This window comes from Thermothelomyces thermophilus, chromosome 1 (genome assembly GCF_000226095.1).
Source record: "Thermothelomyces thermophilus ATCC 42464 chromosome 1, complete sequence".
In the NCBI taxonomy this organism is placed as follows: domain Eukaryota; kingdom Fungi; phylum Ascomycota; class Sordariomycetes; order Sordariales; family Chaetomiaceae; genus Thermothelomyces; species Thermothelomyces thermophilus.
In genome coordinates, this window is record NC_016472.1 from 8239936 (window position 1) to 8265308 (window position 25373).

General features: G+C 57.5%; 12 protein-coding genes across 12 annotated transcripts; 3 read left to right on the plus strand and 9 right to left on the minus strand.

The window, feature by feature from the left end:
- Positions 1–186: 186 nt before the first annotated feature.
- Positions 187–1632, minus strand: MYCTH_2298555 (uncharacterized protein). The gene is made up of 4 exons (XM_003660301.1): positions 1077–1632; positions 850–946; positions 751–786; positions 187–688 (listed from the first exon to the last, which is right to left on the minus strand). Exons 1-4 carry the CDS (start codon positions 1259–1261, stop codon positions 326–328), a joined length of 681 nt encoding a protein of 226 aa, XP_003660349.1. The 5' UTR covers positions 1262–1632; the 3' UTR covers positions 187–325.
- Positions 1633–1834: 202 nt separating this feature from the next.
- On the minus strand, positions 1835–2922 carry MYCTH_2086212 (uncharacterized protein). Its single transcript, XM_003660302.1, has 3 exons — positions 2842–2922; positions 2612–2759; positions 1835–2426 (listed from the first exon to the last, which is right to left on the minus strand). Exons 1-3 carry the CDS (start codon positions 2886–2888, stop codon positions 2277–2279), a joined length of 345 nt encoding a protein of 114 aa, XP_003660350.1. The 5' UTR covers positions 2889–2922; the 3' UTR covers positions 1835–2276.
- Positions 2923–3105: 183 nt separating this feature from the next.
- Positions 3106–4240, plus strand: MYCTH_2298561 (uncharacterized protein). The gene is made up of 5 exons (XM_003660303.1): positions 3106–3284; positions 3365–3399; positions 3472–3563; positions 3625–3933; positions 3999–4240. The coding sequence occupies exons 1-5, from the start codon at positions 3227–3229 to the stop codon at positions 4108–4110; spliced, it is 606 nt and encodes a 201-aa protein (XP_003660351.1). The 5' UTR covers positions 3106–3226; the 3' UTR covers positions 4111–4240.
- On the minus strand, positions 4241–6617 carry MYCTH_2298562 (uncharacterized protein). The gene has a single exon (XM_003660304.1). It carries the CDS (start codon positions 6477–6479, stop codon positions 4371–4373), a length of 2109 nt encoding a protein of 702 aa, XP_003660352.1. The 5' UTR covers positions 6480–6617; the 3' UTR covers positions 4241–4370.
- Positions 6618–7637: 1020 nt separating this feature from the next.
- On the plus strand, positions 7638–8312 carry MYCTH_2115868 (uncharacterized protein; the record flags this gene model as incomplete). The annotated part of the gene is made up of 2 exons (XM_003660305.1): positions 7638–7851; positions 7945–8312. 2 exons carry the CDS (start codon positions 7638–7640, stop codon positions 8310–8312), a joined length of 582 nt encoding a protein of 193 aa, XP_003660353.1.
- A 21-nt stretch (positions 8313–8333) lies between these two features.
- Positions 8334–9484, minus strand: MYCTH_2298565 (uncharacterized protein). Its single transcript, XM_003660306.1, has 2 exons — positions 9100–9484; positions 8334–9015 (listed from the first exon to the last, which is right to left on the minus strand). Exons 1-2 carry the CDS (start codon positions 9412–9414, stop codon positions 8356–8358), a joined length of 975 nt encoding a protein of 324 aa, XP_003660354.1. The 5' UTR covers positions 9415–9484; the 3' UTR covers positions 8334–8355.
- A 427-nt stretch (positions 9485–9911) lies between these two features.
- Positions 9912–11459, plus strand: MYCTH_2298566 (uncharacterized protein). The gene is made up of 4 exons (XM_003660307.1): positions 9912–10004; positions 10065–10311; positions 10387–10469; positions 10551–11459. The coding sequence occupies exons 1-4, from the start codon at positions 9995–9997 to the stop codon at positions 11264–11266; spliced, it is 1056 nt and encodes a 351-aa protein (XP_003660355.1). The 5' UTR covers positions 9912–9994; the 3' UTR covers positions 11267–11459.
- Positions 11460–11948: 489 nt separating this feature from the next.
- MYCTH_2029593 (uncharacterized protein) lies at positions 11949–13078 on the minus strand (the record flags this gene model as incomplete). Its single annotated transcript, XM_003660308.1, has 2 exons — positions 11949–12664; positions 12922–13078. Coding segments are annotated over 2 exons (873 nt in total), but the record flags the coding sequence as incomplete, so codon positions are not given.
- Positions 13079–13864: 786 nt separating this feature from the next.
- On the minus strand, positions 13865–16506 carry MYCTH_2298570 (uncharacterized protein). The gene is made up of 4 exons (XM_003660309.1): positions 16195–16506; positions 15490–16096; positions 14404–15425; positions 13865–14289 (listed from the first exon to the last, which is right to left on the minus strand). The coding sequence occupies exons 1-4, from the start codon at positions 16264–16266 to the stop codon at positions 14014–14016; spliced, it is 1977 nt and encodes a 658-aa protein (XP_003660357.1). The 5' UTR covers positions 16267–16506; the 3' UTR covers positions 13865–14013.
- Positions 16507–17096: 590 nt separating this feature from the next.
- Positions 17097–19167, minus strand: MYCTH_74126 (uncharacterized protein). Its single transcript, XM_003660310.1, has 3 exons — positions 18952–19167; positions 17256–18889; positions 17097–17187 (listed from the first exon to the last, which is right to left on the minus strand). The coding sequence occupies exons 1-2, from the start codon at positions 19048–19050 to the stop codon at positions 18113–18115; spliced, it is 876 nt and encodes a 291-aa protein (XP_003660358.1). The 5' UTR covers positions 19051–19167; the 3' UTR covers positions 17097–17187; positions 17256–18112.
- A 569-nt stretch (positions 19168–19736) lies between these two features.
- On the minus strand, positions 19737–20735 carry MYCTH_2124049 (uncharacterized protein; the record flags this gene model as incomplete). Its single annotated transcript, XM_003660311.1, has 6 exons — positions 19737–19909; positions 19990–20058; positions 20122–20136; positions 20222–20265; positions 20336–20407; positions 20716–20735. 6 exons carry the CDS (start codon positions 20733–20735, stop codon positions 19737–19739), a joined length of 393 nt encoding a protein of 130 aa, XP_003660359.1.
- Positions 20736–21669: 934 nt separating this feature from the next.
- Positions 21670–23782, minus strand: MYCTH_2298578 (uncharacterized protein). The gene is made up of 3 exons (XM_003660312.1): positions 23278–23782; positions 22669–23213; positions 21670–22609 (listed from the first exon to the last, which is right to left on the minus strand). Exons 1-3 carry the CDS (start codon positions 23571–23573, stop codon positions 21789–21791), a joined length of 1662 nt encoding a protein of 553 aa, XP_003660360.1. The 5' UTR covers positions 23574–23782; the 3' UTR covers positions 21670–21788.
- Positions 23783–25373: the final 1591 nt, after the last annotated feature.

The window sequence follows — 25373 nt, forward strand, 5'->3', positions numbered from 1 at the left end:
CCTGGACGGCCAATGGCCCATGACGCCACCTTCCCCACATTCTCAGCAATGCGGCCTCAAAGGTCGACACCGATAAACCAGACAATCTGGAAGCTCTTATGAATGCCAATGAGTGGGGGCGAAGTGGAAGCAACGCCCTGTGGTGTTTTCCCTTGAGCTTGGGAAGCCTTCACCGTACTAACGGAGCTTGAGGGGCAGATTCATTGAGGCGCCCGGCCAAGATGATCCAGTATATCGAGGACTGCTCTGCATGTGCACCGCCGTTGACCTTTTCGATAGCCCTCAGGAAGCATCGTCCATTGTTGCGCTTAGCCGGCGTGCTCAACTATATCCTCAGATCTGCCACATCCCCGTCTTTATATTCCTCCCCATCCTCCCCACTAACCTTCCCCCCACGGCCTTGTCTGCGGCCGCCGTCTAGCTGACTCTCAACCTCGGGGCCCAGAAAGGCTGCGCCAACACCCTCTTCTTCCTCTTGTGCCTTTGGTGTGCCCTCGTCCTTCCTACCGATGATCACGTTCCCTGCAACAAGCAAAGCCGCACCAACCCACCAGAGGGGTGGGAGAGCCTCGGAAAAGATGACGAAGCCAAGGATGGCCGTGATGACAAAGTTGGTCGAGGTGTTCATGATGGACACCTGGGTTGTCGAGTTGCCGCGGGCGAGGGCGGCGGTAAAAAGGGTCCACATCTAGTGATATATGTATGGTAAGACAGCGGTTGGAAAACGCTACAAGGTCAGAAGAAACGTACCACGCCATTGAAAGCGAGGTTCAATCCGAAGAATGACTGGATTTGCCCAGTGAGCTCCTTGTTGATATGCGAGAGGAGAGAACCGGCCACTCCACTTACACCTCTCACAATGATCTCAATCACACCCTCCACGCTCTCGAGTCCCAGCATGCGAGCAATGCCTGAAGAGAACTTGGTCGTGAGCTCTGTTGTGGTTCTGCAAACCGTGGGCACCGAAAAAAAAAAATCATCAGCATCGGTCCCCCTCCAAACCAACCAAAAGCAGAGTGCTTTCAGATGACAGCGTTAAGGGTCAATAAAATTGGCATTGTCGCGCCTCAACTCACAACTTGGCAAAAACACCGTTGAAAGCAGCACACGCCCCGCTCGCAAGCGCAAGAACAATCCACTGGTTCCGCTGCGTCCAACTCCGGCTTGTCGGCACCGCCGGAGGTAAACCCGCGCCGCCTCGCTCAGATGCATCATCCGAGATCAACCGTGTTTCCTCATCCGGAAGTGCGGTCTCATTCATTGCGGCAATAGCGACCTGTTTCCCATCTCCGGTTGGGCGGGGAGCCCTCTTGCTGAGGGTGTCTGGAGACGCTCTTGCAGTAGTAGAAGAGGCGTTTGAAACGGGAGTTGGCGTCGTCGCTGTTGAATCAGACGAGAGAGTAGCTGCAGGCGCCTTATCAGCGCCCTTGCGTGGGCGGAGGGTCGGCATTGTTTGGAGCCCGAGAAGCTGCGTTTATTAGTGGGTCAGAATGGCGAGGTCAGGAGGAATCCAATTGTCTGGGCGGGAGCGCCGGACATGGCAGACAGGTGTGGATTAGACGTCGCACTGTAGCGCGCGTGCCCCAGTGTTGGTCAAACAATCTGTTTCGGATCGCGAGACGGGCACTCTCGCTGTCATTGTTCAGGCGCAGGGTTTCGTTCGACCGAGCGGAGGAGGGCGAGCCTGGACGCCCACGGGAAGTTCCGTCACAGGCCAAACTCGACGCGGAATAAACGGAGGTTGACTTGTAAAATAGATCGCCAGAAACTCTCCCCAGGTGAGATACAAAAGCCACGGTGATTCAGATGTACTTGTATGTACATACATGAAGCGCCGCAGATAAAAGTCACCATTTCAATTTCGTTATAAACCATTACTTCATGCTATGAGCCGCTCAACGCCTTCCCTATCAGTCCCAGTTAACGCCGACCAAAAACCCGTCCTTAAGGCTGCCGATGTATCCACGCCAGGTATGACCCATTCCAAGTCAAAGGACAAATGCGACGAGAATACCAATGTCGAAGCATTCGTAAACCCCGCTTGACGTCCATCTTCACCTCCGCTGGCTGCGTTTGCCGACGGAGTAATGCAGGAGCTTTCCTCCAACCGTCTTCCCGGTTCTTGGTGCAAAAGACGCGACCGGTTTCAATCCATCCGATCCCGTCGCCTGTCTGTAGCGTTCGGTATAGCTCAGGTTTCAGGGAGACCATGAGTTCGCCTTCACCTCCGCACCCTCCATCGATTCCGGCTCCGGTTTGAGATGCCGGAGGTTGTTCTATTTCTCTTCCGTCTTCTTAGAACTGCAGCTGACGATCTTGACCTTGTCTGCCTGAACTGTCTGGCTCCCGTTGTCGAGCTTGAAAGTGACGTTTCGGATGAGGAAGGTCCAGACCTCGTCACAGAACCGGTAAGTGTCAAGAGAACCCTATAACAAAACGCCGAGTGGTCAGCTCTCGTTCCGGTCGGTCTCTGAAGTCGATACGCCCAAAAACTCGACCCGTAAGTCCCGTAAAGCCAACCAAAGCATGCGAGGCAGCGTCCTTTTTTTTTGCCGTCGCCACGCCCGCCCTGTTCGCTTCGCTGTTGACATCAGCGAGATGTTGTATTTACCTTAAAAGTCAATCGAGCCTTGACTTTCTCCTGCAGTGTTTCGGCGATGACGCGGTCAAACTGAGTGAGGACCTTCATGGCAAGCTGCGGGTCAATGCGCTCGTCGCCGATGAGCTCGTCGAGGGCATCCGTCAAGGCGACACCGAGACTATGGGGCCAAAGGGTTAGCAACCGCGCTTCGACTGCGTACCGCGCAGGGCTCGCGTAGGAACTCCGAGTGTGCGTATTACCTTCCATGGCGATACAAATCGTAATAGCTGTTCGAGGAGCTCGCCATTTTGTTGGGTGGTGTTCGCCGTGGATGCTCGGCGATGGAATGCAGCAATGGTTGGGAGAGGGGCAACCTGCTGGTTCGGGAAGTTATCAACGGTGTTGTACTAGATCGTTAGACCTCCGATGGTTAGTCAGCTGCAAGGCGGATAGCCGGGGTCACGTGGTGGGGCCTAGTTGATTGGGTGAGCCGTCTTGGCGGTTGGCGGCGCTTGCTGCCTTGCCGCAGCTCCAACAAACGGCAAGCTTGAAGCCGCGGACGACGACGACGCCGGGAAGCGCACTATCAATCGCGAAACATTGCTTATCCCGGGACACGACAACCACCGCGGATATTTAACAAAAATGGGTCTCACGTACGGAATCGGCGGGATAGGGTCGACCCTGGCGGTCGTGGGAGCTTGTGAGTTCGATACTACCTATGAGGCAGCCGAGAGACGATTGCCGGGCGGACAGGCTAGCTAACCATACCAATCTGTGCAGACATGCTCTTCACTGGCAGCGGTGAATCCTTCAATGTACGCCCACAGACGAACGATTATCCCGCATGCGTTGTAGTTCAATTGCGCTCACACGGCAAAACCATTTAGGTCGGCGCCTTCCTCGAGTCCGTCTCCCCCTACGCGTGGGCAGACTTGGGCATCGCGCTCTGCATAGGACTCTCGGTGGTGGGTGCAGCATGGTATGGTGCCCGATGCCGGCCTCGCTCGTGGACGTTGTGATTTAACATTGGCCTCTGACAGGGGCATCTTCATTACCGGCTCGTCCATTCTCGGCGGAGGCGTCCGGGCGCCGCGGATCCGAACCAAGAACCTAATCTCCATCATTTTCTGCGAGGTCGTGGCCATCTACGGAGTCATCATGGCCATCGTGTTTTCGGCCAAGGTCAACCCGTTGGAGGGCGAGGCGGCATGGTCGCCCGAGGCGTACTATACAGGTTACGCGCTGTTCTGGGCCGGCATCACCGTCGGCATGTGCAACCTCATCTGCGGCGTTTCTGTCGGTATCAACGGGAGCGGTGCCGCATTGGCCGATGCTGCCGATCCCTCGCTGTAAGTTGCCCGGCCGTCCTTGCTGCTTCTTGTCAACTGAAATGGATGTTGACCACCTTTTGCAGGTTCGTCAAGATGCTGGTCATCGAGATTTTCAGCTCAGTCCTGGGCCTGTTTGGTCTGATTATTGGACTTCTCGTATCCAACAAGGCGACCGACTTTGGCAGCAGCTCCTAGAGCCCTCCTCCCTAACTCGAATTAACCCACACACACACACACATCCGCATATCTACGAACATCTCAAAGTTGATTTCAGACTGCAGCGACAAGCGTGTCTGTGTAGCGTCATTATTATCACCGGCGTTTCGGAACGGGGGCGGGACGGTCAAGGGGCATGGCTGGCATCATCTAAGTGTAGAAGCTTTCTGTACAGAAGAGGCTCCCGACGGGATATATATTGTTTGGTTATTCTCATGGTCAGTCGGTTCTTGGCCGTTCTACGACACGTCGCTTCGTAAGCTATCGATCAAGAGTGCCTCCACCTTGGCGCCCTTGCGCAGCGGCTCTGACCCGCTGGGCATGCAGAGCAAGGCGTTGGCTCCCTTCAGGCTGCCAACCCTCGAGCTCCTTTGTCCTCCTGTGCTCGTGGCCGACAGGACGCCGTCGCTGCCGACCGAGACTATGGCGCGGTGGTATTCCGGCCGGGACTTGTCCAACGAGAAGTCGTGTGACAGGACGACAGGCACCCGTGGGAGTCCCGGCGGGTCGATGCCCGACATCTGCCGAAGGGACGGAAGCACAAACAGGTGGAACGTCACCAGGGCTGAGGCCGGATTGCCCGGCAGCGAGAAGATGACCTTGGTCACCCTCTCGCCGCTGTTGTCCTTCACGGGCACTGTGGCAAACGTCGTTGGTTTGCCGGGTTTCATGGCAACCCGCCCGAAGTGGATCGTCCCGCCCAGCGCCCGCTCGATGGTCGGCTTCAGCAGGTCAAGCTCCCCCATTGAAACCCCGCCGGTGGTGATCACCAGGTCGACCTTGCGCAACGCGTCCCGCAACACCTCCTCCAAGGACGCGGGCTGATCGCGCGCAATCCCCAGGTCGATAACCCTAAACCCCCAGTCATTTGCAGCGGCAATTAGGCCTGGCCGGTTCGTGTCCCTGACCTCCCCCAATTTCAACGCTCCCTCCCGATCATGCTCCACGATCTCATCCCCCGTCGACAGCACACCCACCACCGGCCTCTCGTACACCTCAACTTCCCTGACGCCAACTGACGCCAACAACCCGATCTCCCCTCCGACAGCAGAGATTTGCTCTCCCTTCCCCAGGATCTCCACTCCTTGCTCGATGTCGCTCCCGATTTCCCGTATATTCTCCCCTTCCTTCACCCCGTCCGCAAGGATTTCGATCTCGGCCTCTTCCTCCTCCTGCTGCTCCTTGCTGCTTCCTCCTCCACCCTTACCACACCCATTAGCCGGCCGAGTCGAGATGAGCCGGGTATCCTCCACCATGATGACAGCCGTCGCACCGGCGGGCACCGGCGCGCCCGTAGTGATGCGCGCCACTTCACCCTGCTTCAGCGGCGCCGGCCCTTGTCCTCCCGCGTCGCTGCCGCTGTCGGAGGTGGCGGCGGCGGCGGCGTGCGAGACGGCGACGACCGGGTACGTGACGCCGCGCATGTCGCCGCCGGGGGGCACGACGACGGCGTAGCCGTCGACTATGCTGGCGCGGAAGGCGGGTACGGGCTCCGTGGCGCGGACGGGGCGGGCCAGGACGGAGCCGGTCAGGGACGGACCCACGCGGGCGGTGGTCGTCTTGGGCGGGGGGGTGTGCGTGGCGATGAGGGATAGCGCCTCCGGCACGGAGACCATCGGGTAGAGGGACGAGCGGTGGCGGCGGGAGGGCCCGAGAGCGGGGTCATTCGACCTAGGTGCCTGGTTTTGGTCGTCGTCTGCTGGATTCGTGTGGCGGGTGGGAGGAGCGTGGGAGTGGTGATGGTGGTGGTGGTGGTGGTGGTGGTGTTCAAGGCGGCCGTGGTGATAATGGGTCCCGGAGCTGACGCCGGCTTCTTGCTCTAGCCTTTTTACGCCTCCCGAATGCAGGGCTCGCGAGTCAGCACCGGCGGCCTGGAGGCAGGCGTGGGGAAGCGTCTTGATGACGGCCTGGAGATTCTCCCTCGCTCCTTTGGGAGATCCGGGCAGCGTGATGATGACGGTCTGGTTCCTGACGCCGGCAACAGGGCGCGACATCATGGCAAATTGGGTGACTGCAAGCGAGGAAGAAAGCATGGCGTGGACGAGCCCCGGGGCTTGCTTGTGCAGGAGGACCGAGACGGCCTCCGGAGTGTGGTCGGCCGCCGCAAACCCGGTGCCGCCGGTGGTGATAACCAGGTTGACCGGGTGAGCAACGTCCGTCCATAGCGTGATCTGGCGCTGGATCTGGGTGGCTACGTCGCTCACAATCCTGGTGTCGACGACATTCCAGCGCCCCCCGCCCTCTTGCTCGAATACTTGGCGTAGTGCGGCATCGGCTTCGTCGGTGGAGGGGTCCTTGGCAGCTGTTGTCGAGACGACCAGGATAGCCGCCTTGAGAGGTTCTGACATTGCAAGTGCGGTATTAGACCTGGATGTTCGCGGATCTTTCCAAGCGGCAATTGACTGATTGTCAACGCCCGTCCACTTCGACACACCGAGCTTGGAGAGATGAGAAGGGAGCTCATAATGAAAGCTCACAGCGGGACCAGAGGATGCCCCCACCGAGTCCATCGAGCTAAGCCAACTGCCCCTCCATGACGCACAGCACGGGCCACTGCCGCCGCTGGTGGGCTCGTGCTGTTAGTGGGGACCCCACACAGCGGCCCGGAACGGGGCATACCGGTGTTCTCGCCGGTCGGGGGTCTCAAACCCCGCAGGGTAAGTCGGCCTTCTACGCCTGGTCCCGGTAGAAGATACATCTGTCGTATGCGAATCGGAAAAGAATAGAGAAGTCCGTCTTCGGGATCGTCGATGGCTCGATTGGGATGGCTGTGAGTTCAACAGAAGTTGGGATCCCACCTGAAGTCGAGGCGAAACACGCCTTCACCCGCAACGACCGCCTCTCGTGAATTAATCGGAAACCTGCAGGGACGCCGGTGATGGGACACGCAGTGCTGTGGGTAGTTGTACCCAAATTCAACCACGCATCCGCCTCGAGCTGTCCCTGTCCAACTCCAACCCGTGCTCAAAAGTTGCCGGACTCGGAAATTTTTTTGGGGTTTCTTCTCGAGTATCCTGCGGTGCAATTGGGCCCATGCCACCTTCCTGGTCCGTACGTACACAGTACATCCTTGCCCCAAGTATTCAAGCCGACAAGTCACCTTGAATTTGACACTTCGAGGCAGGAATAAGCCGGCCAAGCTATTGCAAAATGCCTAGTCCGTAGTACCTTGATTGCTGGTGCTATGCCTTCCAATATGGCGGCACAAATGGCACCCACTGCACAGGCCATGAATCGATTGCCCAGTACCTGCAGCGATCGTTTGCTGCATGCACCAGCTCACGGGCCCAATTTAATGAACATTTCACCTGCAATCATTTTGAATTTCAGCTCTTCGTGGACACTGTACACAGCGGCTTTATGAGAGCTTTCCAATGGATGACACAGCTACTCCGTACAACCCACGACTAATTGCAGCTAGCTAGCTTATCGATAAGGTTACTATCAAACCCAGAAACCGAGCTGAGCACGAAGCGAAACCCCTCCGACAAACGAACGATCCCATCATGGTGCGCCTCAAAGACCGCTACCTCCTGGTCAACATTATTTACACCGACGTGCCTGCCGGTCAGGCGAAGGGTCCGGTACCGGATCTGCTCCTCTACAACCAGCCAACGAGCAATGAGCTGAGGCCGCAGCTGCTGCTCAAGGGCATCCGCAACGAGGTGGCCGCCCTCTTTGGCGACTGCGGCTCGGGCGCCGTAGAGCGCAGCCTCCAAGGTACGCTCGCCGGCCAAATTGCCTTTCTTCTCATATTCCTACTCTACGAAGTTTGCCAGGCCGCCGGACTCCGCAAACTGACCAACGCCGCAGTGAAATACCTCTCCCCCGCAACGTCCACCTTCATCCTGCGCGTCTCCCGCGCCCACTACCGCCTCGTGTGGGCGGCCCTGGCCTTCATGAACCGCGTGCCCATCCGCGACGGCCGGCCCTGCGTGTTCCGCGTCGTGCGCGTCAGCGGCACCATCCGCAAGGCCGAGGAAGAGGCCGTGCGCCGTGCTAAGCTGCTCATCCAGGCCGCCAAGGAGGAGATGGCTGGCAAGAGCTCGTCGACCGGCGCGCTTGGAGTCCTCCTGCGCAGTGACAACAACCGGGCTCGGGGTGCTGCCGCGCTGGTGGCGCGCAACGTCGACTCCGAGCCAGACGCCGAGGGCCAGGAAATGTCTGACGACGATGACTGAACGACGACCGGGGGGACCACGAATGGTGGGAAGTGTTTTTGTTTTACTTTTTCTTGCGCGTCACCCGAATACCGCTATTGGAAACCGGCATGCCCGACAAGGAACCAAGAGCATCGACACCCGACGACAACTCGGCCTGCGCCTCGGCCTGCGCCTGCCGGAGCTTTTCCTGCTCCTCCTCCTCCTTCCGCTCCAACTCGTCGTAGAAATCCTTGTTGTCCACCCACCGATCCTGGATATCCTGCACGTCCAGCAGCGACGACTCGTTCCGCATCGCCACCTGCCAGATGGTATCATTGGCCCCTTCGGCGCCGCCAAACACATAGCCGCTCGCCCGATCGATCACCCGCAGCAGGTGCATCATGCTCTTCTTGTTCTCCACCGCCAGCACCTCGAAGCTGACCAGCCCGAACCGTTCCACCAGGTCGGCCACCGCCTGGTTCAGCCGCCCAAACTTTTCGCTGCGCAGCGCCGGCGACTCGGCCTCGAGGCACGGAATGAGGTACGACAGGTCCTGTACTTCGGTGTAGAAGTCAAGGTTGAAGGGCAGCGGGTCGTACGACGCGACTTTGTCAATCTTGGTCAGGACGTTGATGTGCGGGAGGTCAAGCTGCAGCATGGCGCGCAGCGCAAGGAGGAGGTTGGAAATGTAGAGCGAGGGCTGCGTCAGGCAGAAGGAGTCGGAGAGATGGACTGCTACGAGCTATTATTGTTTTGCCGGTCAGCATGCTATCCAGCGATTGATGCTCGTTGGGCGACGGAGGGGAGCCCTTTGTCTTATGCGTACCCTGTATCCCAATTTCTGCAGCCGGTAGAAGATGTTGCGCAGAGATGTGTGGTGGGTATAGAGCTCGACCTGACCGGGACAGTCGAACAAAATATAGTCCTCGCCTAGCTCTTTTAATCCCTCCTCCAGCCACTCAATGTTGTGTTCCAGCTCCTCCAGTGCGTACAGGATCCCGCCGTTCGGTCCCAGGCGGTCGTCGGACATGATCTCCTCCAAGGTGACGAGGTTGCGGATGTCGAGCGCGCAGGGGTAGTTGGTGTGGTCGTTGGCCGGGTCGAGGTTAATGACGGAGCATTGTCGCCCGATGGCGCCCATGAACTGGTGCACTTTATTTTTGACAGTTGGCACGCAAGCATCAAAAGAGGGAGGTTCGGGGAGGTTCGGGGGGGGGGGGGGGTCAAGCTTACTGCCATCGCAATAGGTGCTCTTGCCCGCGCCGGGGCTGCCGATTACGAGCTGTCCGAACGGCATCTCGAGCAGAATATTTGGTGTGCAAGGAGTTTATATGCTGAGGTTTTTGAATATAAAATTTATATACTACGGCAGAGCAACGTTCACGCACGATAACATGGTGAAATGTAAAAGGCCGGAAGTAATCTGTATACGTGAGGACTGGAATGTTCGACGTCTTGGGAGGTGCTGCTATTCATGATCCCTTGTTGCCCCGCTAGTTAATAAATCAGCGCCATGCGCCCCTCGCTGACCATTGAGTGGGGGGGCCCGCAGCCAGCAGAAATTTAGCGGGGTCTCGCGGCAGAAATTCAACCCTTGTTTACCTCTGGCCATGTTGCCCCAGCTTCCGTGCGTGCATTGGCCGTTGCAACTCCCAAGCTGTCGGGAGCTCCGCTAGTCAACTCGGAAGTGCGCGCCCTCTGCCAGCGAGAGCCCGATTGTAATGGCGCCAGGTGCGCACCATCATCTCCTAGCTTCTCTGGGTTCGTGTGAAACTGACGAGAATCGTACAGCGACGCAATTCGAAGTGGCGCAACCGCCCAAAGACGCCATCTCTGCCATCAGCTTCGCACCCGGTTCATCCAGGCGCCTGCTCGTATCATCATGGGACAGGAACGCGTACCTCTACGAGATTTCGACAGGGGGGGATGAGGCAAAGCTGCTAGGGAGCTTTGAGCATCGCGCGCCGGTGCTAGGCGGGTGCTTCGGCGCGGACGAGAACGAAGCATTCACGGCGGGCATGGATCACCAGGTCAAGAGGTCGGTTGTTGCATTGATGACGGACCCGAGATACCGGAGGGTAGGAGCAATGACTAACCATACTACTATTAATAGGATTGATCTGTCAACCGGAGAACAAACCGTCATGAGCAAGCATACCGCTCCCGTCCGCTGCGTCGTCTACAGCGCCGAACACTGTCCGTCCCGCCCGCTTTCTCACCACCCCTCCCTCTCTTTCTCTGCCCCCCATCGGTGACCAACAGCTGACCATTCCTCAGCCCTCCTCATCTCCGCCTCTTGGGACTGCACCCTCAACGTCCACTCCACGGCCAATTCCTCCCAACAACCCCTCACTCTCCCGCTGCCCGGCAAACCGCACGCCTTGGCCGCAAGCCCAACCAAACTCGTCGTGGCCATGACCGCCCGGCTCGTGCACATCTACGATCTTCCCGCGCTCGCATCTGCCCTGGCCTCGTCCGACCCGAAACCCCCGCAACCTTGGCAGCAGCGCGAGTCCTCCCTCAAGTTCCTCACCCGCGCCGTGGCCTGCATGCCCAACGACGCCGGGTACTCGACGTCGAGCATCGAAGGGAGAGTGGCGGTGGAGTGGTTCGAGGACAGCGCCGAGTCACAGGCGCGCAAGTACGCCTTCAAGTGCCACCGGCAGGCGGCGCCCGAAGAGGAGGGCGGCGGCGACGTCGTCTACCCCGTCAATGCACTCGCCTTCCACCCCATCCACGGCACGTTCGCGTCCGGCGGCGGCGACGGCACTGTCGCCCTGTGGGATGCTGAGGCCAAGCGCCGCATGAGGCAATATCAGAGGTTCCCCGAGAGCGTGGCTGCCCTGGCCTTCTCCGCCGACGGGCGGTTCCTCGCCATCGGCGTGTGCCCTGGGTTTGAGACGGGTATGGAGGATTACAGCGGGGAGGGCCGCACAAAGCTCTTCATTCGGGAGCTGGGAGAGACGGAGGCCAAGGGAAAGGGGGCGAAATAGTCGTGCGACGGGTGACGAGGATTCTGTATGGGTATAAAGACGGTTCGGCGGTTTGGCGTTGGGAGGGAAATCTACGCTTGATTCTCTTTTCTCCTTTTCACTTGTGGAACGCCGGGTGTCATGCAATATCGTGACTGACTAGTAGATCTGGGATATGATGTTTCAGTGGCCGATGGTGAGCTGGGATTGCGACATCTGCGTCTGGTGTAGATCAGCGAGGCTCGTAGCTACGGCGTATGTTGAAACCAAACCCCAACCCCCCCCGCCCCCCCCCCCCCCCCCGGCGGTTCCATCCCGTCAGTTGACACATTGTGTAAGAAAAGCCAGCCTCTGACCGGACTGAACCCTTTGGATTTTATTTTTCCACGGCAATTTCCCTGCGGCAAGCTTACTGCGTGTTGACTCTCCGCAGTGCTCGCTGCGACAGCCCAAGCCCTGGGCTAAAAGGAGCGAGGCCGGGTCGTGGTTTGGGCGAAACGGACCTCGCCATGTTTTTGAAGCGGTACGGTGGACTATCCGAAACCTTCGTTATCCCGCTGTTTCCGTCATCTTTTGACGGTATCTTGTGAAGTTTTATGCCTGTGCGCGGTCTGTTCTGTGCATCATCGTCACTTCTCTCGACAATGATCACGTCGACTTGCTCGTCACCATCGAGGGTTTCTTGCGTACTGCAGGCTGGTGGCTGGTTCCCCTCAGTGATGAGGGCTTCGTGCTGGTGTTCTATAGCGTGTCCACTCGCCTGGACATGTCCCGAGCGCTCGCTGATGATTTCTCGTTCCGCCTTGGTGCTCGCTACTTCATCAAGCGTGGAAGCGCTTTTCTTCGCTGGGTCTGCAAGCCCCATTGTGGGTTTTGCTTGTTGATTTGGGTCTTTCGGGCCCAGAACACGACGGACTTTCTTCTTCGGAGCTGGCACGAATGAGTTGTCATCTCTGTGTGCTCTACACGCAGCTCGCTTCCGCTCTGCAGCAGGCAGCTCTGACTGGGTGAGATCGAGAATGCCCACATGAGGGCTAGTGAATGTCATCTTCCCATTTCGAGCCAAGAGGTTAGAGCCGTTCGGCTTGGCCTCACGCCCAGAGAAGCCATCGCCCGGTTGATAACGCAATGATGGGTCTGCCTTGCCGACTTGGGGTATCTTCTCCAGCTGCTTGTAGCCCTTGGCCTCGATCCTGTCGAAAATGAGGAAGGGGCGCCGTCGTAGGCTCCTCGTTCCATTTCCTGTCCGCCGGTCGTGTTTAAGGTTGTAGTTCAGAGGCCGCTGAGCGAGGAATACAAGGTCGTCCTCAGTTTCGTCTTTAGGATCTGATTCATCTTGTTCGGAAAAACTAGGTGTAGTTCGAATGTGTCTGGGCGGAGAGACAGGCGAGGTGACTAGAGGCCTGGTTAGAACGGCATCTTGTTCACTAGTGTAACCTCATAGCCAAACCTGGGCAACACACCTTCATCTTCCTTGTCAGTGCCCGATAAGCTATCTGCAATCCCGGGCTTGGAGGAAGCGTGCACGAGTGTCTCGTCGCTATAAATAACTCGGTCGCCACAATCCTCCACTTGTTCTGCTTGAGCAACCAAGGGTTCAGCTAGCCGACTTGCCAACTCTGGCTCTAGCTCCCAACTCTCAGTGTTGCCAACCTGAATGTTCCGAGACGTAGCACAGGTGCTGGCGGGAAGGCTTCTGTTTGAGACAGGTTTGAGTGAGGGGAGGGAGAAGGTCCGGTTGCTTCTCCCCTTGTGTGAGTAGGTTCGTTGCGGTCTGTTTCTTGTGGAACTGACGAAAATCTGCTGCATATCCTGGTTCTGGCTGGATTCCATCTGCGACAGATCTATTTCAGGTTGCAACTTAACCGGGACGCACTCAGACATGTCCAGAATTCGGGCGTTTGTGCCCCAAGAGCAACGATGCTAGGTCGAATACAACGACTGGCGGCATCTGAATGCACGCAACATGGCAAAGATAAAAAAACGTCTTCCAAATACTGTGGTATTGTGTGCACGGTAGGTGCCATGGTTTCGAAAATGTCTTGGAGGAAAGAGCGGCCAGCATGCGTTCGCAGTGATGCAACTTCTTCCTTTTCGAGGAGAGTTTCATCAGAGTATGTAAGGTACCTATGTTCACCGTGACCTACTTACCTCAATAGATTTTCCAACGCGTCTGTCTATCAGCTATACGGGAATGCACTAGGTAATCAAGCGTTGCTTCGACGACTAAACGCGGCTTTTCGTTCGAGTTTACGAGTTCGTTTTGGGCATCTAAGAACGCCAAGGCGTATGTGCCAGTCGAGTATGTACCACGTCAATCGTTTGCGGCCAAATCAGGAACACATTTGGAGGGCTGACAAGAAGAATGTGCCTATTAATTCTTCGGTCTTATCATACTCCGTAAAGGTAGTCGTAGTGACCGGCATTTCGCATGTGCGAGCGGCAAGACCCAGGGATTGAATCGCTTGAACAGCAGTTCAGCAGGTCAGGCAGTTACGGTAGTTAGTTACCCTTTCGGGATTCGGCTTGTCTCCTATTGGTCCTGTTTGCGGGCCGGGGATGTTTGCGAAATTCACCATGGAGCGGCATGCAAGGACGGACGTACTGTACATACAAGTGGACGTTAACTACGAATAGCATAGCTATATATCATTTCCAACTCTATATTCCGTACATCCCAAACATTCACTCCCGCGTCTCTCGGCATGAGCCATATTCATACACAACACACAAACACATGCTATATACACAAGATTCTGCGGTGCTGATCAGCATGTCCAGACACCAACAAAACCGTCCCGGCGGCCTTCGACAAGGTATCCATCGCGAACACGCACGCGCTCCACGATGGCGGGCGTCTTGCCCTGGTCGGCCTCGGCGATGCCCGCGCCGCAGTCCCAATGGCGCCCCTCGACCTTGTCGTACACTTTGACGACGTCCTCGCCAGCGGCACACACAATGCGGCGAGTGTCAAACATCATGCTCGTGATGGGGTTGTCGTATGCGTAGGCGTCATATATCGACCCAGTGCGGAGGTCCCATATCTGCAGCGCCAAGCACTAGCATCAGTTTCCGTTCATTTTTAATTCCTTTTTGGGGAGAGGGAATGGTGGGAAGGAAAGAAAAGGGAGAAAAAAAAAGAGTAGAGAAAAACCCACCCGTATACTCCTGTCCAAGCTGCCCGTGACCAAGTGCACGTCGTCGAATTGCAGGCATGTCACCGGCCCCGTGTGGCCCACCAGGCTGCGCGACACCTGGCCGCTGCGAAGATCCCACAGGCGAACCATGCCATCCGCCGTGCCGCATGCCAGCGCCGACTCGAACACCTGCAGCGCCCCAACAAAGTCCGCCGACATGTCGGCCGCGCGGGTGGTCTGGCGCCAGGTGCCCTCGCTCGCGGAGAGAACCGAGGCCTGGGCGGCCGCCCACATGACGTCCAGCGTCTGCACGCACCGGCCCTTCTCCAGATCCCACTGCCGCAGCGTCTTGTCCGCCGAACCGGAGACGAGCACGTTATCCCGGAAGTGCAGCGCGGTGATCTCGTCGAGGTGTGCCTGCAGCGTGAAGAGCGGGCAGTCGGCCATGCTGCCGGCGGGCGGGTCGACGGGCTGGTCGTCGGGATTCCCGAAAGCAATCGCGTCCTCATCGTCCTCCTCCTTGCCGAAGTGGCTGCCCTGGGGGTCGTAGTGTGCCTTGCTAAGGTCCCACAGCCGGATTGTGGCGTCCATGGAGCCGGTCGCGAGAAAGTTGTCCTCGACCTGCAGCGTGCGGACCGATGCGGTGTGACCTTCTAGCAGGCCGATGCAGCGCCCCGCATTAAGATCCCATACCCGGACCGAGTCATCCATCGCGGCAGAGACCATCAGACCAAAAGGAGCATCGAAGTCGAGGGCGGTAATGCTGTCGTGGTGTGCGCGCAACGAGCGGATCATGGTGCCGGGCTGGAAGTGCTCGTGGAGGATGGGCATCGATTTCCGCCGGATGCTGCGCAGTTTCTTCTTGGAGGGCGTGCTATTTGCCGAGGGGAGCTTCTCGTAAACGGATTGGGACATGAATCCAGGCGCGTCCCCCTTTTCTGACGCTGCGTCGTCTTCTGATCTCGTGGGCGTCCGCAAGGCCGCCGACTCGGCCTCGACGGCCAGCTCTAGTGCCTCTTCCAACCTCCCCTCGACGTCCACGACTGCCCCAAGTGTCAGAATTGCCGTCCTGGCGCCCGCGCAGGCAGAGTTTAGGGGGACACCTACTGTCATGCTCAAGCAATGCCTCGTCCTGCTCCAGGTTCGCCAGCCGTTCCAGGAGTATTCTGCGCATCCCGGTCAAGTTCTCGATCTTGGCATCGATCTCGCGAATCTCGCTGCTCGCCATGTTCTTGCGGATCCCAAGCATCTCCAACTCATGCATCATGGACGCCTTCTCCTTCTTGAGCTTCTGCACCGTCTCGGGGCTCCCGTCGGGCGTCGTCGGCCCTTCGTCTAGCAACCTCCTCCCCCTCGAAACGCGCCGCCTGTGTTTTTTGCCCTCCTCGGTGAAGTCCGGGAAGCTCGCCTGGAAACCCTGAAACAGCGAGTATGTCTGCTCGCCCTCGGGTATGTTCTGCAGCAGCTCGTCCGGCACATATGCGAGCGCTCGCGACTGGATCTCCTTGGTCGACAGGCGCGATCGCACCATGTCAGTCGGCGTCGTGCGTGCCATCGAGAAGACGCTCCGCTGTAGCCCCGGCTTTCGCAGCTGGCGGTGTACCTCGGTCATGGCGGTCTTGTAGGTCGGGTTCGAGGCGGGATCGTTTCGTGTCGCTATCAGATGCGAAGCTGTGGAGGTTACTTTGCGGCCGAATGCCTCGAGTCCTCGCGTCTGCCATTTGTCCCGGCTACGGTTAGCTCCTCGCCGTAAATGTGGTGGTGCGTTGTGCTCAATGCCCGGGGCACGGGCGTCGATGGTCATGCGCTCACAGATATCACCGAGGACTCGTCGTCAAATGACGACAGGTCCGGAAAGTCATTGTCGTGCCCCGAATCGTCCATTCGTGGGCACAGCAAAGAGAAAAAAAGTTTTTCCCCCTTTGGCCCGCTCGATCAGTGAGCCTGGAGAACGCGCTTGGAGGGGCGAATAACCCAAGTGGCGTCTGGAATGGGAACACGAGGTTCAATTGTTGGATGGAGGCGTTTGGGAGCCGTTGCCGTCGTCTCTGATAGCTTGGGTCTTTTTTTGCGCAGTGATTGGAGCAACGCGTGCCCCTCGAGGACAGCAATGCGCTGGCTGCGTAGTTACAAAATTGTTAGGCCGGCAATCATGCGCTCGGCGCGCCGGAGCTTGGCTCGCTGCAGGGAGCTAGACAGGGACCGGCACCTGGGGTCTCGGTTTCCAGCCGGGGTTACAACTCCCTACGCTCACTACGGAGTACCTACCCTCGCTGACTATCTACCTACCCAGGCACCTAAGGTGGATCTACCGAGTGAACACAGCACTGGACCACGATTGGACTGTATTGGCCACCCTGGTTGCAAATGACTCGGCTGGATCAAAATACCAATACTCCGTACATACATGTGTAAGATCGCTAGAGTACGGACTACTTTGTAGACAATGGGGTAACCGCGGAGAATCCGAGTTGGAAACTGCGTATCCGTATGTCGGACTCGGTGCTTCGCAACTGCATACTGCGTACATAGCATTTCATGGAGTGCGTATTGATCGGTGCGTCACTCGTGCATCCGCGGCTGCTCCGATTCGGAGCCGGTACCTGAAAAGAAATGATTTAAAACTGGCGGGAAAGCCAGCTGGGTCAACACCACAAAACTTTTCTGCCTCATCACCTCAACCTGGATTTAAGGCCGGGTCAAATAACTATAGAATCCAAAGCCCACTGTCGCCATGGACTCGCTAATCGACCTCTCGGAGCCATCCAAGGCCCTGGACCTGTCGCGCATCCGGTTCCAGCTGATGTGAGTCCAGCCGAGCTACTTCAGACCGAACGGGATTCCGCCCGATGCTTACACGCGAGTTTCGCCAGCCGGCTGGAGGACACCATCACCTTCCATCTGATTGAGCGCGTGCAGTTCCCGCTCAACAGGAACATCTACACGCCCGGGGCTGTGCCCATACCCGACAGCGAGCTGAGCTTCATGGACTGGTATTTGAGGGAGCAGGAGAAGCTCCAGTCGCTGATCCGCCGCTACGAGTCCCCGGACGAGGTCCCCTTCTTCCCGGACGCTGTGCAGAAGCCTATCCTGCCCTCGCTCCGCTACCCGCGGATCCTCCACCCGAACAAGGTCAACGTCAACGACAAGATCAAGGAGTTCTACATCGAGAAGTTCTTGCCCAAGGTGTGCCCGGACTTTGGCCACGGGGACCGGGGCGTCTCGCAAGAGAACTACGGCTCGTCGGCGACGTGCGACATTGCCTGCCTGCAGGCCCTGTCGAGGCGCATCCACTTTGGCAAATTCGTTGCCGAGTCCAAGTTCCGGTCCGAGACGGACAAGTTCACCCGCCTGATCCGCGCCGGCGACAGGGACGGGATCGGCGAGGCGATTACGAACAAGGCGGTTGAGAAGAAGGTGTTGGAGAGGCTAAAGCTCAAGGCGCAGACGTACGGGACCGACCCTTCGTTGGGCGCCAACGGGTGGGATCAGAGCAAGATCAACGTGGATGCCGTCGTGGCTATGTACGAGGATTTTGTCATCCCTCTGACAAAAGAGGTCGAGGTCGAGTACCTGATGCAGAGGCTGGAGCCGGTGGAATGATGATGTCTTTAGAGGAAAGCTGTTCTTTCTTTCTTGTTTGTTTCGTTTCTTTTTGTGGTTGGCTTGGCCCAATCCGTTCCTTCTTGTGTTCCTTCTTGTGTCCCGCCGCCGCCGCCCGGCTCGTGTCCTATGTCGCGGTGCCAACGTACTCGGTGATGGCCTGCACAGCGCCCGAGAACTTGCTCGCCTCGATCAGCATTATCAACCCGCACGACTTAATCCCCATCTCCTGGAAAGCCCGCTTGCTGTCCGCGACGAACTCGCCCTCCTTGACGTACTCGTACGTCCCGGACGCGAGCGCGTGCTTGCGCATCTCCTCATCCTCCGGGTGGAAGTACTGCAGCTCGGCCACCTCCCGCGCCTTCTTCGGCTTTCGCTCGGTCTGGTCCAGGGTCGACTCCACCTCGCGGTAGGCGCGCGACACGACCAGGTAGTGCGTGAACTCATACGGCTCCTTGTCCTCGACGGCCGCCTCGATCTCGTCGATCAGGCACGTCCACATGGGCGGGATCACCTCGGCCGGCATGTTGAGCAGCCGCTCCGCCAGCACCAGCCCCACGTGCTTGTCCGACGCCAGCAGCTCCGGCACGACGGCGGCCAGGCTCTCGTCGCTCCTGGCCCGCTCCGCCAGGTACTCGATCAGCTGCGCGACCGGCTTCTTGTCGCGGTGCACCTGTAGGTTGAGCACGGTGAGGAAGGCGTAGGCGTCGTTGGCCTTGTCGTCAACTTTGCAGGTCGACCCGATCGTGTTCTGCTCGATGATGAGGTCGCTGAGGCTGGAGAGGTCGAAGAGCTGGGCGTCGACGTCCAGGAGTTGCCGGAGGAGGGTCTTGACGCCGTGGAAGTCGATTTGAGGGTCATAGTTGAACAGCTCAAAGTCTACGTTGACAATGTCCATGTCCTCCTACCCGCGCCCAGAGGTGGCGTCAGCCGGCGCATTGCGAGCTCCGCCATGTGCAGACTCACCTCGTCGTCCGAGCTATCATCGTCTTTCTTGTCCACGGCCGGGTCGGCCATGCTGACGTCCCCCTGCCCGTCGGTTTCTCTTGAGCGCTTCTTTCCCATTTTGTGCTCCTGTGAATCGTGGTAATGTCGTATGGATCTTGTCTCTGTCTCCGATGCCTCTCTTTTACAAGGGAGGCCGAATTTGCGACTGCGGATCTCGCTTCGTCGAGCCCCGACAGCCAAGGACCTTGACGGCCGGTCTCAAATTTTTGCTGGGAACAGCCCCTCGAGATAAGAAGCGTGGAGGGGCTTATCGATACCCTAACCCTTCCACGGTGCAATTGACAAGGTACGCCTCAGCAATCAGAGGCTGGTACCGAACGGGGCCTACCATCATCAGCTTGAAATACAAGCCGCCTCAATTACCATCCGAGAGCCGAGAGCCGGGATATGTTTACCAGCTAGTCATGCTCTCTGGCACATGCTTCAATATCATACAACCTAGATCAACCCCAGCCACACATCTACCCATAATCCAGCCATGGCATTTGTTCCCGATACAACCCAAACTTACTCCCTCCCCCCCCCCACCCCCCCCCCCCCCCTCTTCCGGCCGTGACATCCGAAAATACATCCACGCCCTGCGACCTACAACCTACAAATTATAGCCCGCCTTGATATTCCTACACCGCCAGGCACGTATTTCTGAAAGTATCACCACTCACAAACCCGGCGTCCCGAAAGGGCATCCGCACCCGCCCCCAAGGCAGAAATCAGGAGCCCAATCTATAGCAGTGGAAGAAGCATTAGACCTGCTCAGCGCCCCAGCCAGCATCCGCCTCGCGCATGTTCGCCGGCGGCTCGATGGACGGGATGAACTCGAGGGCGACGTAGGCGACGCCGATCAGGCCGACAATGGAGCCCGCAATGATCCGGAGGACATGGTCGTGAAGCAGGATGCAGCCGACGAAGATATAGACTGGCGGGAAACAGAAAAATGGTTAGTCCAAACTTGTCCATGCCACTCGGATGGGCCCCCCCGGGGTAGGCGCAACATACAGATACCACGGCCGAGGAAAGAGAACAGGAACGAGGCGTAGCGGGAAATCTGCGGGGGGATCTGGAACTCTGCAACAAGAGGGTCAGTATCTCGGCTCCGAGCGCAATGTAACCGGGACTCGAGAGACGCACCGAGCACGCCAGTTGCTGTTGAATATCCAAATTAGCACCACAGTCCCCAGATCACCACCCTTCCCTTTTGCCCAGCGCCACCAGGAGGAGGAGGACTCACCCAAGCCAAAAATGATCACGTAGACACCGATGATTGACGACTGACTGCGGAAACCCGTCAGTATCCAAAGAAAACCTGCACCCGGAAAAGAAAGTGTCGGGGGAAGAATCGTACAATCCGATGGGGAAGAACTGCGATATTCCTCCCAAGACCATCAAGACGGCCACGACGAGGTTGACGATGCGACTATGACGTAGAAGTTAGCGTGTCCGTCTCATACGCAGAAAGAGACTTCGTTGTTATGTATGTCTCCAGATCATGAAAAGCAGAGCCCCTTCCCGCCCGCGCGACATCGCGTGCATCCCGACCCAGCAAAGGCAGGCCAGGCCAGACAGGCAGGCAGAACAACCCCCCCTTTTCTCATCCGCGCCGCCTTCGGTTGGAGAGCAACGTGTGTTGCGCATTCGCGCCCGGTGCAATCCGCCATATCTCCAATTACCCTCCTTCTCCCTTCCCAAAGGTGCGCGCACGTGAACAGAGCGTGAAGAACATACAAGGTGTCCGAGAAGTCCATTGTGGGCAACTTAGGTATCCGCTCTGTCGCAAATGCGTAGGTAGGTCGAAGTCCCGTCTGTGTCTCGTGTCAAGCCGAGTGAGTTGTCGGGTAAAACGGTATTATGAGCCCAGGGTGCGGAAGTTTCGGTTCGATCGATCGATTTGTTTTTCGTGTTGTTGGGCTGCCTTGGTTTACCGCGGTGCGGTCTTTGCTGTGACGCTGGAAGATTGGTTCGTTTTGGGCGCTGTCGGCCGCGGGAGGCTGGAAGCTGGCTGATGCAAGCTTGCGAAACAGTGGGGCAGGCTTGGTGCGACAAGATGCCGCGTAGTGTAATCCGTACGGGGTACGAATACGGAGTAGTTACTCCGCTGTATGGATCCATTTAGCTAAGGTACAGCACAGTACTCCGCAGCGCGCAAGAACCACCGCGTGTTGTGCCAGGGCGAGCTCTGTTGGCCCACCTTACAAGTGCATACAACAAGTTCATATGGATTACTTCGTACATAGGCCCGGAATTGAATGCCGTCCAAAACTGCCTTGTGTAGCAATCGATCGTCACCTCAACCCTCAACTCGCCTGAGCTGGATACCTTGCACGGTTTTACATACGTCAGGGCGTGGTGCTCGTTGATTCAGTGCGCCGAGCATCATACTCGACGAGCAAAACGCAATCCCAATGATGAAAGGATATCCTCCACCTGCAAAGTTTCATACCTAGGGAGAATGGGCACACTACGGCTCGATACTTCCGGGCAGGGACTGATTCAGAAGCGAGGAACGGAAAACCCAGCCTTCCTCTGCCGGATCCAATACCCGCACGCTTCAGAGCTCGCATTTCACATCGCTGCAGATCTCGAGTTACGACGTTCAAGGTCTTGCCCAGCCCTTATGTCCCAACGACGTGTTGCCGCAGCAATGAAATGATGTGTAGACCAACCTCACTGGTATCGCCATAATCGTTTCATATTCGACACTAATGAATCACGCCTAGGTTGAGCTTAGGACTGCAGCTGCAGAGGGTATGGGGTCTCAGAGATGACTTGGTTGAAGAAAAGAAGAAACACGGCATTGGTCACTCCTCCAATTCAGCAAGCTCCCTCTCCTTTGCCGCCAACAGTTCCCGCATCATCTCTCGTTCCCGCTCCAACATTGCACGCTTTTCAGCCTTGCTCCTCCCGCCTTCTCGGACGGGACCGCCCTGTGGGCTCGGGAGCTGTTGTGGGGCCGGCGTCTGGTGGACGGATTGGTACGCCCCAGGGCTCGGTGTGGAAGCCGCTGTGCTGCCTTGCGTCACAAAGAGAGGATGTTGTTTCTCAGAAGGGTCCTCGGGCGGTGGGCTAGTGACCGTGGGGTTGAGGATCGATTTGATGGATGAAAGGCGCTTCGGTTGATCTCCCTCACTCTGAGTATGGGACTCCATCTCGGCGGCAGAGAACGATCGTTTCGTTGATGGTGAGAGAAAGGACGCGGGTGACAGGGACGACTGGCGGTCAAGCGGCATTGGTATAGAGGTCAAGGGAGCCAGCCGGTTTTCGTTGGTGAGTGATTCGGGGAGGTGGTGATGTTGATGATGTTGGCTCTGATGGTATTGTTCTAGGTCAGTCGATGGTAACGGAGACGTCTGCCGGTTTTGCATCAGCACCGTCTCCGGAACAAGCGTCAAAGGCGCCTCTTGCCGCCGTCGGAGTCCCAGATTCACAGACCCGTCGGGGTTGATCGACCCTCTCTCTTTCGGCTTCTCGGACTCTGACGGCGGCGAATCTGCACGCTCACTTGGCGTTCCTTCCGGATCTTGGGCGCCGCCCGTTGCGGGTATCACCCGTTTCCTCCGTTTTATGATGGACTTCTTCATTGTAACAGGCCGATGTACGCCATGAAGTTTATAGTATAGGCCTAAACGCTCGTCAGCCCTGTCCTGTGTTCAGCACGTAGGGGAGTCTAGGTGTGCTCACCACAAGCGTTGCATATGGTATGGCCAGCTTCGTCCCTCCGCCAGAGCGGAGTGACCGTTGTCCCACAATTCTGACATGCAATAACCACAGTGGGGTTCTGGTTCTGGTTCTGAAGCTGCAATGCCGCGATGTCTATCGAATTTGCGTCGTCAGGGTTGCCAGCTGCCGATTTGGATGCGCCCTGGCACTTTCGAACGCTCAAACTAGCGCTCTTCGAGACTCGGTTGTTGTATGCCGGGCAACCGCTGCATCCTTCAGCGCCGCCCGTGCCATTACACCTTCCACCTCCCGGGCATGACCCCGACGGCGTTGGATCGGCGGCGACATACTTTGCTACCGGCGCGTTTGGCAGCAGCGGCACCTGGGCTTTGGGGGACAGCTTGACGGGCGACTGCCGAGAGCCGTTTCCGGGAACAGCAGGAGGTCGCTTCAGGTTGATCGGACGAGGAGCATTCCTCGTCTTGAGATACAAGCCGCAGGCGTTGCATATTATCTCGCCTTGAGGTGACCTCCGCCAGAGAGGCGTGAATGTGGTGCCACAATTACTGTGCTTCGTCAGAACCGCGCTTAGTCGGAACGGAGTCGGGAGCTCTCAATCCGTCGACGCACCTGCAAACCTGGCCGCTCTGTCCAAAATTACCGGCCGAGGTTGTCTTGGTCTGGCTCGATGAGCCTCCGGCTTTGCGACTGGTGGGACTTGAAGGGGCCGACGATGCGGCCGAGGCATGTGACATGGTTGGTGAAGGCCTTGCACCGGGCCCGGATTGTTTTTGATCGGCTTGTGGCACGTCGCCGGATTCTCTAGAGGACATGGGCCTCGATGGCAGAGCGGTCCGACGAGGAGCGGGGGCGCTCTCCGCGGGTGAAGGCAGCGCAAAAGCCTGGGATGTTTCGGGTAACGCCATATCTCGCAGCCGAAGTGGAGCGAGGCTTGAATGGAAGTAAGTAATGGGTACGCGAAACAGCAAAGAGAAGAAAATGAAAATGATCGCTCCAAGTCCAATGTCACCGGTTGTCGCAACCTCGCAATCTGTTTAGCGTCCCGGGCTCGCTTCAGGTGCCTGGGGTTCCCAAGCTGCTGGACCGCTGCACGAGGTATCGTCGACGCCACCAGGCTAGTATGCCGGAAGCAGATATGCCCAGTACTAGTGCCGTACGAGAACAGGGCAGCGACCACACCGCAAGATACTCGATGTGGCCTGGGAAACAGTGTCCTTCGATAACGGCACCGCAGGAATAGTTGACACAATCCTTTGAAGGGCGGGAGGGGAGGATGGTCTCGATGTGCTGTGGTGTTCTCCTGGACTGAAGTGGAGAGACAAGCTAAGATTGCATGATCCGCCGCGGCCAGGACTCCACACGGTGGCTATTGGATCGATGCCTGGCGGAGGCAGATCTCGCGTCCACCAGACAGGCGCCTGCTGTTGATCGTGGGATGGTGGTAAAGGCGGTATCCAGGTGAGAACAGACAAACGCAACAGGTCGGCTGAGGGTGGATCGATTGGCTTCCGTCGCGTTGTGGGACCGTAGAGCCGTCAGAATGGTATCGAGGTAGGACCAAGAAGGTATGGATGTTTTGGGGGAAATGGTTTGTTCAAGAAGCGATCCGACGGTAATATTCCTCCGAACAAAGAAGCGACTGAACTGAATGCTGGGGTCATGGACGAGGACCTTGTCAGGGTTGAGAAGGCATGATCCGCTTACAGCATCTCGGACGAATCAGAGAGCGCGTAATGTCAGCAAGACAAGGGTTCAGCAAGGGGGTCTGGGGCAGGCATCAAGGGCTCGAATCACGTACGGAAACTTCGACCAGAAAAGGCCGGTTCGCCCCGAGGAACACCGATTGCATCTGGGTTTACTCGAATGTTTGGCTGCTCAGCAAGTCCATTGTTCCTCCACACGCTTCTACGTGCTTGGCCACTGATGAAGTTTCTATAACATGTTTTCTGTGGGCTCCGGCAGGAATCTCTCCGAAAAAGGACGCCTTGGCGCTGCGGCGATCTGCGATTCTGGTCGCGTAGTCTCGACTCCACCGCCAGTTTGGATTCGCTTGGCGGTCGAGAGCGAACAACAAAAGGACTATCCCGTGCGTTTTCGGCCACCCTGCGGAGTGAGGTGTGATGATGATGCACACTGCACGCATTGGAGGCGTCGCGCGTTGTGCAAGTAAAGAATGGATTGTTCCACCATGTTATGAAATCCGCAAGCCTCATGACGAGGAGCCTCCCCACGTGCAAGAAGAACTTCCGACAGTTGTTGTTCGGCGTTATCAGATTATCAGCGAAGTTCATGATTCCTTCCCCAGAGTTCAATCTGCGCCACGCTCGGCTCCGAGTTAGCGTGAAGGTGTGTTGGGCTAGCTTTGGGCCCTAGCTGAATCCGGCCACCCGATGGCCGGTTACCGTTCCCATTTGACAGCAAGACCCAGCAAACGGTCCCGCCAAGCATTTTTATCAGCCCGATGCGACGCACCGACCACCTTAACAGTACGTCCGTATACGGTGTAGTACTGTGTAGTGTATACACGGCAATTCTAAGAAGAGATGTAAATAACCGAGTGTGTAACAAGAGAATGAACAGGAATAGCTGAAGAGGCACAGCAATGACACGTGATTCCCCGTAAGACGAGTCCATACTGTCTAGACAACGTTTTCGCTGTTACCGCGTCTGGGCTGGCCGTGTTTCATCGCTCATGGCCCCGTAAG